The 18,969-nt window shown below is 47.8% G+C and overlaps 1 protein-coding gene across 1 annotated transcript in view; it reads right to left on the reverse strand.

Moving 5' to 3' along the window:
• Positions 1-18,969, reverse strand: part of zmat2 (zinc finger, matrin-type 2) — a 42,761-nt gene that overhangs the window by 4,568 nt on the left and 19,224 nt on the right. The window contains exons 3-5 of the mRNA XM_085995987.1: positions 13,837-13,960; positions 11,788-11,861; positions 6,492-6,637 (exon numbers count right to left, since the gene is read on the reverse strand). Coding sequence (XP_085852113.1) covers positions 6,492-6,637; positions 11,788-11,861; positions 13,837-13,960 — 344 coding nt within the window. The remainder of the gene's footprint in view (positions 1-6,491; positions 6,638-11,787; positions 11,862-13,836; positions 13,961-18,969) is intronic.

The raw sequence follows: 18,969 nt of genomic DNA on the forward strand, positions 1-18,969 counted from the left end.
GAGGGAACTAGATGTAATATCTCCAAGTTTGCAGATGACACAAAGCTGGGTGGGCGTGTGTGCTGTGAGGAGGATGCAGAGAAACTCCAGTGTGATTTGGACAGGTTGGGCGATTGGGCAGATGCAGTATAATGTGGATAAATGCGAGGTTATCCACTTTGGTGGCAAAAACAGGAAGGCTGATTATTATCTGAACGGCAATAGATTGGGAAAAGGGGAAGTGCAACGAGACCTGGGTGTCCTTGTGCACCAGTCGCTGAAGGTAAGCATGCAGGTGCAGCAGGCGGTTAAGAAGGCAAATGGTATGTTGGCCTTCATAGCGAGAGGGTTCGAGTACAGGAGCAAGGATGTCTTGCTGCAGTTGTACAGGGCCTTGGTGAGACCACACCTTGAGTATTGTATGCAGTTTTGGTCGCCTTATTGGAGGACGTATATTCTTGCCATGGAGGGAGTGCAGCGAAGATTCACCAGACTGATACCTGGGGTGGTAGGAATGACGTATGGAGAGAGATTGGGTCGATTGGGCTTATATTTGCTAGAGTTTAGATGAATGAGAGGGGATCTCATTGAAACTTATAAAATTCTAACAGGACTAGGCAGACTAGATGCAGGAAGGATGTTCCCGATGGTCGGGGAGTCCAGAACCAGGGGTCACAGTCTAAGGATAAGGGGTAAGCCATTTAGGACTGAGATGAGGAGGAATTTCTTCACCCAGAGTGGTGAACCTGTGGAATTCTCTACCACAGAAGGCAGTTGAGACCAACTTATTAAATATATTCAAGAAGGAGTTAGATATATTTCTTAAGGCTAAAGGGATCAAGGGGTATGGGGAGAAGGCTGAATTTGGATGATCAGCCATGATCACATTAAATGGTGGAACAGGCTCGAGGGGCCGAATGGCCTACTCCTGCTCCTATCTTCTATGTTTCTATTTTCTGTAATCCTCACGCCTTCAAAACCGATAATACAAGAGCTGCCATTAATTATGACAAAGGGGGAACTGCTAACAAACTCACTCTGTCTTGCCGCAGACACCTTCTGGAGTCATCCTCCCAGCATAACCTTCTATTCCTTTCTCCCTCGTGTACTTACCGAATTTCCACTTAAATGCATCTATACAATTTGCCTCAACCACTCCCTGTGGTAGCGAGTTCCACATTCTAACCACCCTCTGGGTAAAGAAGTTTCTCCTGAATTCCCTGTTGGATTTAAAAGCGACTATCTTATATTTATGGCCCCTTGTCATGGTCTTTCTTGGTCTCTTCCCCCCCCCCCCACCCCGTCAAGTGGAAACATCATTTTGGAAGCGATGGATATAAAAAGGAAAGGCTGCAAAATGCCAGAAATCACAAAACAAATAAAACAGAACTGTTGGAAGTATACAACAGGTCTGTCAGCATCTGGAAGAGAAAAGACAGGCGAGCACTTCAGGTTCTGTTGGGAGGGTCTCCATTCGAAAAATTAACCCAGCTTTTCTTTTACAGTTGCTGATGTAACTGTAAAAGACTGTAATTAAAGAAGCGTGCAATAAGTGCACAGCAGTCATCATGGGTGACTTTAATCTACATATAGATTGGGCTAACCAAATGAGTAACAATACTGTGGAGGAGGAATTCCTGGAGTGTTTACGGGATGGTTTCCTGGACCAATATGTCGAGGAACCAACCAGAGATCAGGCCATCTTAGACTGGGTATTATGTAACGAGAAAGGATTCATTAGCAATCTTGTTGTAAGAGGCCCCTTGGGTCGGAGCGATCATAATATGATCGAATTCTTCATTAAGATGGAGAATGAAGTAGTTGACTCGGAGACTAGGGTCCTCAATTTAAATAAAGGAAACTATGATGGTCTGAGGAGCGAGTTGGGTAGGATTGATTGGGGAATGGCACTCAAAGGGTTGACGGTGGATAGGCAATGGCAAACATTCAAAGACCGAATGGATGAACTACAGAATTTGTTCATCCCAGTTTGGCATAAAAATAAAACAAAAAAGGTGACCCAACCGTGGCTAGCAAGGGAAATTAGGGATAGCATAAGGTCCAAGGAGAGGGCATATAAATTGGCCAGAAAAAGCAATAATCCTGAGGATTGGGAGCAGTTTAGGATTCAACAAAGGAGCACAAAGGGATTAATTAAGAAAGGGAAAATAGAATATGAGAGTAAGCTTGCAGAGAACATAAAAACTGACTGTAAAAGCTTTTATAGATATGTGAAGAGAAAAAGATTGGTGAAGTCAAGCGTAGGTCCCTTGCAGTCAGAATCGGGGGAATTTATAATGGGGAACAAAGAAATGGCAGACCAACTAAATACATATTTTGGTTCTGTCTTCACAAAGGAGGACACAAATAACCTCCCAGAGATGCCGGGGAACATAGGGTCTGATGAAAGGGTGGAACTGAAAGAAATCAGTATTTGTAGGGAAATGGTGTTAGGAAAATTGATGGGACTGAAGGCCGATAAATCCCCAGGGCCTGATGGTCTACATCCCAGGGTACTTAAGGAAGTGGCCCTAGAAATAGTAGATGCATTGCTGGTCATCTTCCAGAACTCGATAGACTCTGTAACGGTATCCATGGATTGGCGGGTAGCTAATGTTACCCCACTAATCAAAAAAGGTGGTAGAGAAAAGGCGGGGAATTATAGACCGGTAAGCTTGACATCGGTAGTGGGGAAAATGCTAGAGTCCATTATAAAAGATGTAATAGCAGAGCACTTGGAAAGCAGTGACTGGATTGGACAAAGTCAACATGGATTTACAAAAGGTAAATCATGCTTGACTAATCTGCTGGAAATCTTTGAGGATGTAACTGGTAAAATAGATAAGGGAGAACCAGTGGATGTGGTGTATTTGGACTTTCAGAAGGCTTTCGATAAGGTCCCGCATAAGAGATTAGCGTGCAAAATTAAGGCACATGGGGTTGGGGGCAAGGTATTGACTTGGATAGAGAACTGGTTGGCGGACAGAAAGCAAAGAGTTGGAATAAACGGGTCGTTTTCCGAGTGGCAGGCAGTGACTAGTGGGGTACCGCAAGGATCGGTCCTAGGACCCCAGCTGTTCACAATATATATTAATGATCTGGACGAGGGAATTGGATGTAATATCTCCAAATTCGCAGACGACACAAAGCTGGGGGGGGAGGGTATGCTGTGAGGAGGATGTCATGAAACTCCAGCACGATTTGGACAGGTTGGGTGATTGGGCAGAAACATGGCAAATGCACTATAATGTGGATAAATGTGTGGTTATCCACTTTGGTGGCAAAAACAGGAAGGCAGATTATTATTTGAATGGTAATAGTTTGGGAGAAGGGGAAGTGCAAAGAGACCTGGGTGTTCTTGTACACCAGTCGCTGAAGGTAAGCATGCAGGTGCAGCAGGCGGTTAAGAAGGCAAATGGTATGTTGGCCTTCGTAGCAAGAGGGTTCGAGTACAAGAACAAGGATGTCTTGCTACAGTTGTACAGGGCCTTGGTGAGACCACATCTTGAGTATTGTGTGCAGTTTTGGTCGCCTTACCTGAGGAAGGACGTTCTTGCCATGGAAGGAGTGCAGCGAAGATTCACCAGGCTGATACCTGGGATGGCAGGAATGACGTATGAGGAGAGATTGGGTCGATTGGGCTTATACTCACTGGAGTTTAGAAGATTGAAAGGGGATCTCATCGAAACCTATAAAATTCTGTCAGGCCTGGACAGACTAGATGCAGGAAGGATGTTTCTGATGGCCGGGGAGTCCAGAACCAGGGGTCATAGTCTAAGGATAAGGGGTAAGCCATTTAGGACTGAAATGAGGAGGAATTTCTTCACCCAGAGAGTGGTGAACCTGTGGAATTCTCTACCACAGAGGGCGGTGGAGGCCAGTTCATTAAATATATTCAAGAAAGAGTTGGATATATTTCTTAAGGCTAAAGGGATCAAGGGATATGGGGAGAAGGCAGGGACCGGGTACTGAATTTGGATGATCAGTCATGATCTCATTGAATGGCGGAGCAGGCTCGAAGGGCCGAATGGCCTACTCCTGCTCCTATCTTCTATGTATCTATGTATCTATGTAACAGTTGTGTACTTTCTGTGTTTAAAGCAGTTCTTTAAAGAAAGACTTGCATTTCTATAGCGCCTTTCACGACCACCAGACGTCCCAAAGTGCTTCACAGCCAATGAAGTACTTTTGAAGTGTAGTCACTGTTGTAATGTAGGAAACGCAGCAGCCAATTTGCGCACAGCAAGCTCCCACAAACAGAGTTGTGATAATGACCAGATCATCTGTTTTTGTGATGTTGATTGAGGGATAAGCACCTCCCCTGCTCTTCTTCAAAATAGTGCCATGGGATCTTTTACGTCCACCTGAGAGAGCAGACGGGGCCTCGGTTTAACATCTCTTCCAAAGACAGCACCTCCGACAGTGCGGCACTCCCTCAGCACTGCACTGGAGTGTCAGCCTGGATTTTTGTGATGAAGTCTCTGGAGTGGGACTTGAACCCACAGCTTTCTGACTCAGAGGCGAGAGTGCTGCCCACTGCTGACACTGTATTACTATGCTCCAGTTCATTACCGGTACATTAGTCAATAAGCCTCAGGATAATACTCTGGTCCAAGTCTCTCTCTCCTCCTCTCCTGCGGGGCACAGACTCATGTTGGGGAATTTGGCTACACTGGCATCAACCCAGTCACCACTCTTCCCAAGTGAGTGTCAAGCAAGTTATTCCATCACGGGAGTCATTGCAATAGGTTCTTGAGGATGTGGAACGTACAGGGTTACGGACAAAAAACGGGGATGTGGGATTGAGCACGACTGCGCTTTCAAAGAGCCGGCACAGGCACGGCGGGCCGAGTGGCCTCCTTCCGTGTCGTGAGTTTCTATAATTCTGCGAATATCTCCCAATCTGGTCTCTACCCAATATCTGCGCACGTGCACTTTCCAGTAGGATGCACTGGATGACAATCAGGAGCTGAAACTACGGCAGATTGCTCAGCGAGCAAGATTAGCCAACTGAGCACAGAGCAGGGATCGGAGCCAAGACCTTTCTGTACAGCTTAGCTCAGCACTGGTCACTGCTGTTTGTGGGAGCTTGCTGTGCGCAAATTGGCTGCTGTGTTCCCTACATTACAACAGTGACTACACTTCAAAGGAAGTACTTCATTGGCTGTAAAACACTTTGGGACGATCCGAGACTGTGAAAGGCGCTATAGAAATGCAAGTTCTTTCTTTTCTTTGGACAACTGGACCATCGAGGGAGCTCCAATAAAACCAGTCAGCATCACAGTAAACCTTTCGTCAAAGAACAGTTAAGATTCATAAGAACATAATCGGAGCAGTAGACCATTCGGCCCCTCGAGCCTGCTCCGCCATTCAATGAGATCATGGCTGATCTTCTGCCTCAACTCCATTCACCGGCCCTATCGCCATATCCCTTGATGCCCTTACTAGTCAGAAATCTATCGACTCCTGTTTTGAATATACCCAATGACTGAGCCTCCACAGCCCTCTGGGGTAGAGAATTCCAAAGATTCACCACCCTCTGTGTGAAGAAATTTCTTCTCATCTCAGTCCTGAATGGCCGACCCTTTATCCTGAGGCTGTGGCCCCTGGTTCTAGACTCCCCAGCCAAGGGAAACATTCTTCCAGCATCCACCCTATCAAGCCCTGTAATAATTTTGTATGCTTCAATGAGATCCCCTCTCATTCTTCTGAATTCAAGAGAATACAGGCCTAGTTTACTCAATCTCTTCTCATACAACAGTCCCGCCATCCCAGGAATCAATCTCATGAACCTTCGCTGCACTCCCTCTATGGCAAGTATATCCTTCCTTAGGTAAGGAGACCAAAATTATACACAGTACTCCAGGTGTGGTCTCACCAAGGCCCTATATAATTGGAGTAAGACTTCTTTACTCCTGTACTCAAATCCTTTTGTAATGAAGGCCAGCATACCATTGGCCTTCCTAATGGCTTGCTGCACCTGCACATTCACTTTCAGTGACTCATGTACAAGGACACCCAGGTCCCTTTGAGCATCTGCATTCCCCAATCTTTCACCATTCAGGAAATACTCTGCCTTTCTGTTTTTTCTACCAAAGTGGATAACTTCACATTTCTCCACATTATATTCCATCTGCCATGTTCTCGCCATGTTCAGTTCGAGTACTCAAGAGTAGGGAACAAAGAAAAGAAAGAGCTTGCATTTCTATAGCGCCTTTTGCAGCCTCAGGCCGTCCCAAAGCATTTTACAGCCAATGAAGTACTTTTGAAGTGTAGTCACTGTTGTAATATAGGAAATGCGGCAACCAAGTTGCGCACATCAAGCTCCCACATACAGCAATGAGATAAATGACCAGATAACCTGTGTTTTTTTTTAATATAGTGATGGTGGTTGAAGGATGATTATTAGCTCAGGACAACTAGCTTTCTCTGTTGCTATGGCAACATGATGTAAAATAGCCATACCCGAGACAAATGTAATTGAGTTGCCCTCATCCCCCTGCGAGTCTCACCTCCTCCCGGAGTTCCTTCATGCGCTCCTCAAAATCGTACTCCTTTTGTTTTTCCTCAATTTTCTTCTTATTGATCTCGAAACGTTTCTTTACTTGGTCCAGCGTCGAGCGTTCGACCTTCATCGACATGCCCAGGTTCCTTTGGTCTGCCAAGCAAAGATAGCGTCGTCAAACTGGGTGCGATAAGAGAATTCTTTGACCCACAGGCACAATTCGCAAGTGCAAAAGTCATACGTTAAAGGGTGGGGGGCAGGGGGGGGAAACAAGGATACGTGTTAATTGCATCCCACTGTGATCAGTTCCGGGCCCTGCACCTCAGGAAGGCTATATTGGCCTTGGAGGGGGTGCAGCACAGATTCACCAGAATGATACCGGGGCTTAAATGGTTAAAATTATGAGGACAGGTTGTGTAAACATGGCTTGTATTCTGTTGAGTTTAGATGGTTGAGGGCTGATTTAATCGAGGTGTGTAAAGTGATAAAATGATTCAATAGGATAGATAGAGAGAAACTATTGCCCCTGATGGGAGAGTCCAGAACAAGAGGCTACAAACTTAAACTTAGAGCCAGGCCATTCAGGAGTAAAATCAGGAAGCACCTCTTCACACAAAGGGTAGTGGAAATCTGGAACTCTCCCCCTCAAAAGGATGTTGAGGCTGGGAGTCAATTGAAAATTTCAAAACAGCGATTCATAGATTTGTGTTAGGTAAGGGTATGAAGGGTGACTGAACCAAGGCGGGTAGATGGAGTTAAGATACAGATCGGCCATGATTTAATTGAATGGCAGAACAGGCTCAAGAGGCCGAGTGGCCTACTCCTGTTCTTACCCATCTCCTATATACAGGAAACTTTGTGCTATCCGGCACCGACGGGACCGAGCTGTTGCCCTCCCATCAAAACTGCCGGACAAACCAGCGCTAATGTTGAAACATACGGAGATTTTGAGCTCCGTATCTGGCAACAAACCCTGTTGCTTAGCTTCTAAACAGTCGGCCGTACCTTGCAAGCGTCTCTGTAGCTTAGCAACGGCTTCAGCGAGACCTTGCAGAGCCTGACTGGTGAAAAAAAAGCAACGAAAAGAAAAAAAAACTAACGAAACGGCTCCTGATTTTTGCCGGTGGCTCGAGCATTCCGGACAGTTAACCTCCGGATAAACCAAAGTTTCCTGTACCATGTTAAAAAGGCAAGGAATTTCCTCAACTCCAGTTTCACTAACTGGCCATTTTGATCCCCTTACAAATGGGAAAGCGGTCACAGTAACAGAGTTCAAACCCTCTAAAGCCCTCATCAATCCACAACCGGGCAAATTAAGGCTCAGTCTATCGCCTGTGCAAATGTCATGTATTGACACAGCAATTGTTACGATCAGGAACGTGCTGCCTGAAAGGACGGTGGAAGCAGATTCAATAGTAACTTTCAAAAAGGAATTGGATAAATACTTAGAAGGGGAAAAATTTGCCAGGCTAATAGGCAAGAGCGGGGGGTGGGGGGGGAGGTGGGGGGGGGAGAGTGGGACTAATTGGAGAGCTCTTTCAAAGAGCAGGCACAGGCACGATGGGCCGAATGGCCTCCTTCAATGCTGTATGATTCTATGAGGGGCTACAGTTGTGAAGAGTCACTCGAAGCGAGGGGTTGTTTTTTTGTTAGAGCTGGGAAGGTTATGGGGTGACCTGATTGACCTGCAAAATGATGGGACCTTTTATAAAACCCTTGGCAAAAACAACCAAAATTGTCAAGTGAAAGTGCAGCCTAATTTACAGGAGATCCTATATTTTCTTTCATGACGTGGAACACACCACTCTCGGTCACTAGACGGTAGCATTATGGTAATGTTACTGGACTAGTGATCCAGAGACCTGGACTAATGATCCAGAGATATGAGTTCAAATCCCACCACGGCAGCCGGGGAATTTAAATTCAATTAATTAAATAAAAATCTGGAATAAAAAATTAGTATCAGTAATGATGACCATGAAACCACTGGATCGTTGTAAAAACCTATCTGGTTCACAAATGTCCTTTAGGAACTAGTAATTAGTAATCTGCTGTCCTTACCCGGCCTGGCCTATATGTGACTCCGGACCCACAGCAATGTGGTTGACTCTTAACTGCCTTATGAAAGGCACTCAGTTGTATTCAAGGCGGAGGCTTACCACCTTCTCGAGAGCAAGGAGGGATGGGCAGCAAATGGGATGTGACGGCCACACCCCTCCCTCGCCGTGACCCCTCCCCCCGTCATGACCCCCCCCCGCCGTGACCTCTCCCATCGCCGTGACCCTCCCCGCCTCTCCCATCGCCGTGACCCCCCCACCGCCTCTCCCATCACCGTGACCTTTCCCCCCACCTCTCCCATCACTGTGACCTCTCTCCCATCGCCGTGACCCCCCATCGCCGTGACCCCCCCGCCTCTCCCATCGCCGTGACCCTCCCCCGCCTCTCCCATCGCCGTGACCCTCCCCCGCCTCTCCCATCGCCGTGACCCTCCCCCGCCTCTCCCATCGCCGTGACCCTCCCCCGCCTCTCCCATCGCCGTGACCCTCCCCTGCCTCTCCCATCGCCGTGACCCCCCGACCGCCTCTCCCATCACCGTGACCTTTCCCCCCACCTCTCCCATCACTGTGACCTCTCTTCCATTGCCGTGACCCTCCCCCGCCTCTCCCATCGCCGTGACCCTCCCCCGCCTCTCCCATCGCCGTGACCCTCCCCCCGCCTCTCCCATCGCCGTGACCTCTCCCATCGCCGTGACCCTCCCCCCGCCTCTCCCATCGCTGTGACCCTCCCCCCGCCTCTCCCATCTCCGTGACCCTCCCCCGCCTCTCCCATCTCCGTGACCCTCCCCCGCCTCTCCCATCTCCGTGACACTCCCCCCGCCTCTCCCGTCGCTGTGACCTCCCCTCCCCCGCCTCCCCCGCCTCTCCCATCGCCGTGACCCTCTCCCCCCCGCCTCTCCCATCGCCGTGACCCTCTCCCCCCCGCCTCTCCCATCGCCATGACCTCTCCCCCCTCCCATCGCCGTGACCCTCCCCCGCCTCTCCCAGCGCCGTGACCCTCTCCCCCCGCCTCTCCCATCGCCGTGACCTCTCCCCCCTCCCATCGCCGTGACCCTCCCCCGCCTCTCCCATCGCCGTGACCTCTCCCCCCTCCCATCGCCGTGACCCTCCCCCGCCTCTCCCATCGCCGTGACCCTCCCCCGCCTCTCCCATCGCCGTGACCCTCCCCCCGCCTCTCCCATCGCCGTGACCCTCCCCCCGCCTCTCCCATCGCTGTGACCCTCCCCCCGCCTCTCCCATCTCCGTGACCCTCCCCCGCCTCTCCCATCTCCGTGACCCTCCCCCGCCTCTCCCATCTCCGTGACACTCCCCCCGCCTCTCCCGTCGCTGTGACCTCCCCTCCCCCGCCTCTCCCATCGCTGTGACCCTCCCCCGCCTCTCCCATCGCCGTGACCCTCCCCCGCCTCTCCCATCGCCGTGACCCTCTCCCCCCGCCTCTCCCATCGCCGTGACCCTCTCCCCCCCGCCTCTCCCATCGCCGTGACCTCTCCCCCCTCCCATCGCCGTGACCCTCCCCCGCCTCTCCCATCGCCGTGACCCTCTCCCCCCCGCCTCTCCCATCACCGTGACCTCTCCCCCCTCCCATCGCCGTGACCCTCCCCCGCCTCTCCCATCGCCGTGACCCTCCCCCGCCTCTCCCATCGCCGTGACCCTCCCCCGCCTCTCCCATCGCCGTGACCCTCCCCCACCTCTCCCATCGCCGTGACCCTCCCCCCGCCTCTCCCATCGCCATGACCCTCCCCGTCTCTCCCATCGCCGTGACCCTCCCCCGCCGCTCCCATCTCCGTGACCTTTCCCCCGCCTCTCCCATCTCCGTGACCTTTCCCCCGCCTCTCCCATCGCCGTGACCCTCCCCCGCCTCTCCCATCTCCGTGACCTTTCCCTCGCCTCTCCCATCTCCATGACCTTTCCCCCGCCTCTCCCATCTCCGTGGCCTTTCCCCCGCCTCTCCCATCGCCGTGACCCCTCCCCGCCTCTCCCATCGCCGTGACCTTTCCCCCGCCTCTCCCATCTCCGTGACCTTTCCCCCGCCTCTCCCATCGCTGTGACCTCCCCTGCCTCTCCCATCACCGTGACCTCCCCTCCCCCGCCTCTCCCAACACAAACATACTCCGCTCTTACAGTTAAGATATAGAATACCATTTTATTTCGGCGTACCAACAAACTCGTTGTGAAAAAATATCACTGAAAATAAGCGTAGTTCAAAGAATTTAATTGACTTTGAAAAGTCAGGAGGTGGCGGTGTCACCAGAATTGTACTGAACCACACCAGCCTCAAAGATACAGACTTTGTCCTTCTACATCTTGGTTGTAGCTGGTGACAGACTCTGAGCTTTATAGCACTAGGGTAAAGCACTGTGGATTCAAGGCCTGTCCTTGCTGGTGGGGGCAATTTTAGGTGATCATAGAATCATAGAGTGATACAGCACACAAGGAGGCCATTCGGTCCATCCTGCCTGTGCTGGCTTTTTGAGCGAGCTCTCCAATTAGTCCCACTCCTCCCCCACCGCTCTTTCCCCATAGCCATGCAAAATTTTCCACTTCAAGTATTTATCCAATTCCCTTTTGAAAGTTACTATTGAATCTGCTTCCACCGCCCTTTCAGGCAGCGCGTTCCAGATCACAACAACTCGCAGCATAAAAAATTTCACATCTCGTCTCTGGTTCTTTTGCCAATTAAATCGGTGTTCTCTGGTTACCAACCCTGCTACTGAATTAAGAGCATTGCACAATGTTGAGTGTACTCTTTTCCCCTACAGTGTATCGTCACCAGTGTATCAAACAGACCCAGTAACTTTCTGTACAATTGTGTACAGGAAACTTTGTGATATCCGGCACCGACGGGACCGGCGTGTTGCCGATCTATCAAAACTGCCGGACATACAAAGTTAATGTTGAAGCATACGGAGGTTTTCATCTCCATATCTGACAACAAACACTGTTGCTTAGCAACAGCTTCTAAAGAGTCAGCTGCAGCTGCAAGCGTCTGTAGCTGAAGCTGTTGCTATAGCTACAGACCTTGCAGTGGCTGACTGGGGAAAAAAAAAAAGAACGAGATCTAAAAAAACTTACAGAAAACGGCTCCTGATTTTTCCCATTAGATCGAATATTCCGGACATACAACCTCCGGATAAACCAAAGTTTCCTGTAGTAGGACAGGTTACACTTAACAGGTTCTCCAATAAACACAATTAACTACAGCTACACCGCGGTCATCTGCTACCCGTTGCCGTACTGTTCACTTACGTTTCTTGCCATTGATGTGATCCAGGAAATTGATGGAATCCTTCACTACACAGTCACAGACATTGCAGTAATATCTGCCGAAAGAAACCATACACAAAATAAGCTTGTTTAAAAAAAAGACAGTGAGAAAGGATCGCTCTTTCGCCAAAGTAGTTTACAGTTATGCTGTCTTGTGATCCATAGGAACAGGAGGAGGCCATTCAGCCCTTTGAGCCTGTTCTGCCATTCAATGGCTAATCTGCATCCTAACTCCATATCCCTTAAAGACACTTGGCTGGCAAAAATCAATCGGTCTCAGATTTAAAATTATTAATTGAGCCCCAGCATCTACTGCTTTTTGTAAGTTCCACACTTCTACCACCATTTACGTGAAGAAGTGTTTCCTAACTTCTCTCGTGAATGGCCTGGCTCTGGTTTTAAGGTTCTGTCCCCTTGTCCTAGACTCTCCCACCAGCAGAAAAAGTTTCCCTCTATCTACCCTATCAATTCCTTTCAAAATCCTGAAAACCTCATCAAATCACCCCTTAACCTTCTATATTCCAGGGAATACAAGCCTAGTTTGTGTAATCTCTCCTCATAATCTAATCCTTGGAGCTCTGGTCACATTCTGGTGAATCTGCGCTGCACTCCTTCCAAGGCCAATAGATCCTTTCTAAGTTGCGGTGCCCAGAGCTGTACACAGTGCTCCAGATGTGGTCTAACCAGGGCTTTGTACAGCTGTAGCAAAACTTCCTCCCCTTTATATTCTAGCTCTCTAGTTATAAAGGCTAACATTCCATTAGCCTTTTTGATCATTTTTTGTACCTGACTACTACACTTTAGTGATCTGTCTACATGGACTCCTAAATCTCTTTGGACCTCCGCTGTTCCCAGCTTTTCACCATTTCAAAAATATTCAGATCTATCCTTTCTGGTCCAAAATGGATGACCTCACACTTACCTGCGTTGAAATCCCCTTGCCCCAGTTTCGCCCACTCACTTAATCGATCAATGTCCCTTTGTAATTTTATGCTCCCGGCTGCACTACTTATTATACCAACAATCTTTGTGTCATCGGTAAACTTGGATATATGGCTCTTAATTGCGCTAAGTCATTAATAAATAGAGTGAATAGTTGAGGCCACAGCACAAATTCTTGTGGGGCCCTACTAGTCACTTCCTTCCAATTCGAGTACATACCCATTATCTCTACTCTCTGTCTTCCACCGCCTAACCAAGCTCCTAAACAGGTCAATAAACTTGCCTTCAATTCCATGAACTTTAATTTTAGTTAACAGTCTCTTATGTAGAACCTTATCGAATGCCTTCTGGAAGTCCCTATAAACCACATCCATAGACATTCCTCTGTCTACTGCTTTAGTTAATGCCTCAGAAAATTCAATTAGGTTTATTAGACATGACCTACCCTTTACAAATTCATGTTGGCTTTACTCTAATCAGCTCAAATTTCTCCAAGTGCTCAGTCACTCTGTCCTTAATTATAGATTCCAATAACTTCCCCACAACAGATGTTAGATTAACAAGTCTATAATTTCCTGGGTTCTCTCTTACTTTTCTCAAATAATGGCGTTCCATCCCTGCTGCATGGGTGTGCAAGACTCGTGTGTTCAGTCTGTTCTCTCTATTACAACGTACTCGTGGTCCACTATAGATCCATTTAACAAATTTTACCTAGGTTTTATTGGAATAAAACCTCAATTATCAAAACTAGGACGCCTCTGGATTAGGGACTTGAACCCACAACCTTCTGGCTCGGAGGCGAGAGTGCTGTCCATTGAGCCACGGCTGACATGTAGCCCACGTGCAATACAGGACTCATTTATCCCAATTCCCAACCTGTAAATCATATCTGCAAAATAACAACAGGGAATACAGGTCAGCCAGCACGTGAAGAATGGACATTTGGCGGAGGCACCAGAGTGGGGGTAGGGCAGGCCAGTACTGGTGGAACAGTGCCCCCACCACCCGCCACCCCCACCCCCACTCGGCAAGAGATAGTATCTTCAGAGGAGGAAAAAAAGGAACTGGAGAGAGAAACAGAGCACTCACCCTCCCATTTCAGACTGGGGCGTTGTCTTTGTGATGACGATGGTTTTGCCCAATTTCGATTCCAAATCCACTTTATAATCTCTGTGACGCAGCAGCTCACGTTTGATGGGTACTGGAGGCTTTGCTAAAACAAAAACATAAAGCATTAAGATGTGGAACGAGCTACGTGTTACTTCAAAATACCTCCTGCAATAAAAGTGGCAAGATCGGGCATCGTTCCCTTTGTGGGTACGGAAATATACATCTCCAGTCTTACCTTTCCCTGCAAATTTCTTAACATGAGAAAACTGAATTAGACAACTGTCAAGAAGCACACACACACATTTGTTTATTCAAAGTTATTCTCAAAATGCTGGAAATCTGAAATTAATACAGAAATTAGAGAATGACATAGGTCAGTCAGTACTTGAGAAAATAGGCTAACGTTTCAGGGAAGGATGGTCAGCATCACAGTCAGAGTCTCAATGATGGAAATCATAGAACCATACAGCACAGAAGGAGGCCATTCGGCCCATTCTGACTGTGCCGGCTCTTTGAAAGAGCTCTCCAATTGGTCCCACTCCCCCTGCTCATTCCCCATAGCCCTACAATTTTTTTCTTTTCAAATATATATCCAATTCCCTTTTGAAAATTATTAAATCTGCTCCCACCACCCTTTCAGGCAGTGCATTACAGATTGTAACAACTCGCTGCGTAAACATTCTCCCCATCTCCCTCTGGTCCTTTTGCCAATTATCTTCAATCTGTGTCCTCTGGTTACCGACCCTCCTGCCACGAGAAACAGTTTCTCCCTATCTACTCTGTCAAAACCCCTCGCAATTTTGAACACCTCCATTAAATCTCCCCTTAACCTTCTCTGCTCTAAGGAGAACAATCCCAGCTTCTCCAGTTCCTCCATGTAACTGAAGTCCCTCATCCCTGGTCCCATTCTAGTAAATCGCCTCTGCATCCTCTCCAAGGCCTTGATATCCTTCCTAAAGTGTCCTCGCCAAAACGTTGAACGAGCCTCTTCCTTCAGGTGCTGACTGATTGCTGTTATTTCTGAAGATATAATTCACAGATTGGGAAGTGGGATGAGTGAGTAAATGATATATGGTCATGTATTGCAAGTAGAAGTCCATGTTCGGACAAAAGCCTAAATTAATCCGGAGTAGATTCTAAATGCAACCTGGGACCACATCCTAATTGTTTCCCCTCATAAAACTGGGAACGGGAGCATAGTGGACCAGTAATCCAGAGACGCAAGTTCAAATCCCACCAGGGCAGCTGGAGAATTTAAATTCCGTTAATTAAATAAATCTGGAATAAAAAGCTAATATCAGTAATGGTGGGGCTGTTGTAAAAACCCATCCAGTTCACTAATGTTCTTTAGGGAAGGAAATTTGCTGTCCTTACCAGGTCTGGCCTATATGCGACTCCATGCCTTCAGCTGCCTTCCCCAAGCTCTGGAATTCCCTCCCTAAACCCCTCCACCCCTCTTTCCTCTTTTAAATCTCTCCTTAAAACCTAGCTTTTGGTCGCCTGTCCTAATATCTCCTTACGTGGCTCGGTGTCAAATTATGTTTGATAATCGCACCTTGGGACGTTTTACTATGTTAAAGGCGCTTTATATAAAGTTGTTGTAGACACAGGCACAACTGGCGAGGCTCCACTAAGGCCGCAGAATTGGGACGACAATATTGCAGCCTTATCTCTGACCTCCGCTCGTGCCTTATGCGGCTCAGTGACAGTCCACGGAGCCATGCAGTCTCTGCCGGGTCTCGAGAGTCTCGGGGCATCAGATCCAAACCTGATCCAGTCCTTTTCGACTGACAAAATTCCACCTTGGGTTACTGGATATCGATCGGGAGCGGGAACACCGAATGGACTTCCCTCCCCACCCCGCTGCCCAGTCGAAGCTGGCGTTGAAGCCAAATGCAGCATTCCTCCAGCCACCTCGACAAGGATCAGGGATCAAAACTGGAAACTTCCCCAGTGCACCTGCTCCAAGTGATTAACCAATGGATTTTGGTTTTTGAAAAAATGATTTTAAAAACAAACAAAAGTCACAACCCTAAATGTTTCATTTGTCGAATTTTAATTCCCGCTATATTTCACACACCGTCACATTCTATCATTGCATATTATCCTATCAGATGTGTATACTTCCCCCCCCGCCCCACCCCTGTTATATATCAAGGCACGATCTTAATTTGAAATTCTCTTTCATATTTCCCCATCCTCCTCAGTTTTCTGGAGGCCCTTGCCCACGCTGCTATTTTCTCAATCATTAAAATGCAGCTTTGCCCACACCACACACTTTCGCCTCCCATTCAATCATTGAACTCTGCGCCCTGGCTTGCATGCTTGGTCTACACGCCCTTCGAGCCTGCGTTATCCCGCTCCTTGCAGCCGTTCATTACAAACGAACAAGGCGCGTGTTTTAACATTTTACTGCCTGTGAGGTTGGGCGGCCCCGAATACTGTAATAAGGAAACGGGGGAATAAAATAAATTGGACCGAATCTAAAAGTTTAATAAGAAAATGGAGAAAAATTAATATATTAAATATCGCAATGTCTTAAACTTTTGTGTTGTGGCACTAAGCTACGCAGACCAGAAGGTCTCAGTTCAATCCCCCGGTCCGTGCCAAGTTCAACCAGTGTGGCAGTGGGACACTACAATTCACATCAGCACCCGAAGACTATGCAGTCGGGGGAGAGGGGGTGGGCGGAAGAGAACACAGCCAGGGTCCCCACCAATGTTCCCTTTAATTTTTTCGGGGGTGCACAGTCCCTTTAAGGGGCTGCGTGGCCCATTAAAAAAAACGCGCGCACACGGTTTTTCCCATTTAAAAGCCGGTGAGCCACCTACGCAGGAGCCCCAGAGCGCCGTGCAGCTCGAAGGGAACAATGGTCCCCACCAATGTTCCCTTTAAGCATTTTTTTCTGGGTGCGCGGTCCCTTTAACGGGCTGCGTGGCCCATTCAAAATTTCACACACATGTGCGAAATCTCTCATTTGAAAAGCCGATCCCAGACTGCGCGGGACCCCCAGATGGCTGCGTGGCTGCGCAGCTTAGCAGGAACGTTGCTCCCCACAATTCCACTGGCCGTGCTGCCAAATGCGCGGATGTGGACAGGGTGTTTTTATGACTGGAAGGCTGTTTCCAATGGGGTTCCGCAGGGCTCAGTACTGGGTCCTCTGCTTTTTGTGGTATATATCAATGATTTGGGCTTGAATGTAGGAAGTATGATTAAGAAGTTTGCAGATGATACAAAAATTGGCCGTGTGGTTAATGATGTAGAAGGAAGCTGTAGACTGCAGGAAGATATCAATGGACTGGTCAGGTGGGCAGAACAGTGACAAATGGAATTCAATCTGGAGAAGTGTGAGATAATACATTTGGGGAGCGCTAACAAGGAAAGGGAATACACTAGAAATGGTAGGACACTGAGTAGTGTAGAAGATCAGAGGGACCTTGGAGTGCATGTCCACAGATCCCTGAAGGCAGCAGGACAGGTAGATAAGGTGGTTAAGAAGGCATACAGGATACTTGCCTTTATTAGCCGAGGCATAGAATATAAGAGCAGGGAGGTTATTTTTGAACTGTGTAAAACACTAGATAGGCCGCAGCTAGAGTACTGCGTGCAGTTCTGGTCACCACATTACAGGAAGGATGTGATTGCACTAGAGCAGGTGCAGAGGAGATTTACAAGGATGTTGCCTGGGCTGGGGAATTTTAGCTATGAGGAAAGATTGGATAGGCTGGGGTTGTTTTCTTTGGAACAGAGGAGGCTGAGGGGAGACCTAATTGAGGTGTATAAAATTATAAGGGGCCCAGATAGAGTGGATAGGAAGGACCTGTTTCCCTTAGCAGAAGGGTCAATAACCAGGGGGCATAGATTTAAAGTAATTGGTCAGAGGTTTAGAGGGGATTTGAGGAGAACTTTTTTCACCCAGAGGGTGGTGGGGGTCTGGAACTCACTGCCTGAAAGGGTGGTAGAGGCAGAAACCCTCATCACATTTAAAAAGTACTTGGATATGCACTTGACGTGCCGTAACCTACAGGGCTACGGACCAAGAGCTGGGAAGGTGGGATTAGGTTGGAGAGCTCTCTATCGGCCGGCACGGACACGATGGGCCAAATGGCCTCCTTCTGTGCCGTAAATTTCTATGATCTGTGACACTTGAGAATGGGGCGACAGGTTATTTTCGTGTGTGGATATTGGGAGTGCTATTCCACTGTGGAAGCATCACAGTTGCACCAGATCCTATTCTGCAGCTGCCTGCCTGCAACCCCTCAGCTAAGATCAGTGGATTCAGCACAGGCTGCTCAGTGAGACTCAGATCCTCCCTGGATAAACTCAGTGAGGGATCGGAATGACTCCTTTTTGGTGACTAAGCACCCTTTGCAGAACTGATGGTCACAACATGCTTAGACTGTTGGAAATTGATAACAGTACAATCATATCGTGAATTCCCAAACTCCAGGATTATGTTCCATGCATCAACAAGACTTTTATAGTTGAATAGCAGCAATGTTACAAAGTAATCCAAGTTTGTACTAAAAAAAAACCTCCTGAAAGCAGGCCATCCTCGAATATCTCCAATGCAAAATCTAAAAAAAAAATTGGCCCAGAAATTCGGCTCTCCCCGGGTGAGTACGCACGGGGTACTCACCCGTAGGCCGAATGGAAGTGCGGGTTTCCTGCATGCACGGGAAACCGACACTTCCGATCCTATGAACGAAGGGATTCAGAGGTCGAACGCGCGCGCCGGGGAGGCTGCGCGTGCGCTTTGAACATAGGTTTTTTTTGCAGGTTTTCACGAGAGGTTAAGCCTGTAGGATTTACACATTTAAAAAGCAGGCGTAAGGCCTGCCTTTTACAAGGTTAAGTGGTCAATTGATTAAAATTAAAATATTTTTTCCACAGGTTTATTATTTTTAAATACTTTAAAGAAAGGTAAGTTTATTTTTAGCCCCTTTTTTTATAAAATTATTTTTTTCAAAAATTGAAATTATTATTTAAAATAGTTATTTAATGTAATCTATAGTTTATTTAAAAAGTGTGATTTTTAAAAAATTTATTTGAAGGTTTACTGCTATTTTGGGGCCCGTAGTATTCATAAGTTTTCACAGCTCTTCCTGTCAA

This window comes from Somniosus microcephalus, chromosome 8 (genome assembly GCF_052327205.1).
Source record: "Somniosus microcephalus isolate GS21.2 chromosome 8, FLI_Smic_1.0, whole genome shotgun sequence".
Lineage (NCBI taxonomy): Eukaryota > Metazoa > Chordata > Chondrichthyes > Squaliformes > Somniosidae > Somniosus > Somniosus microcephalus.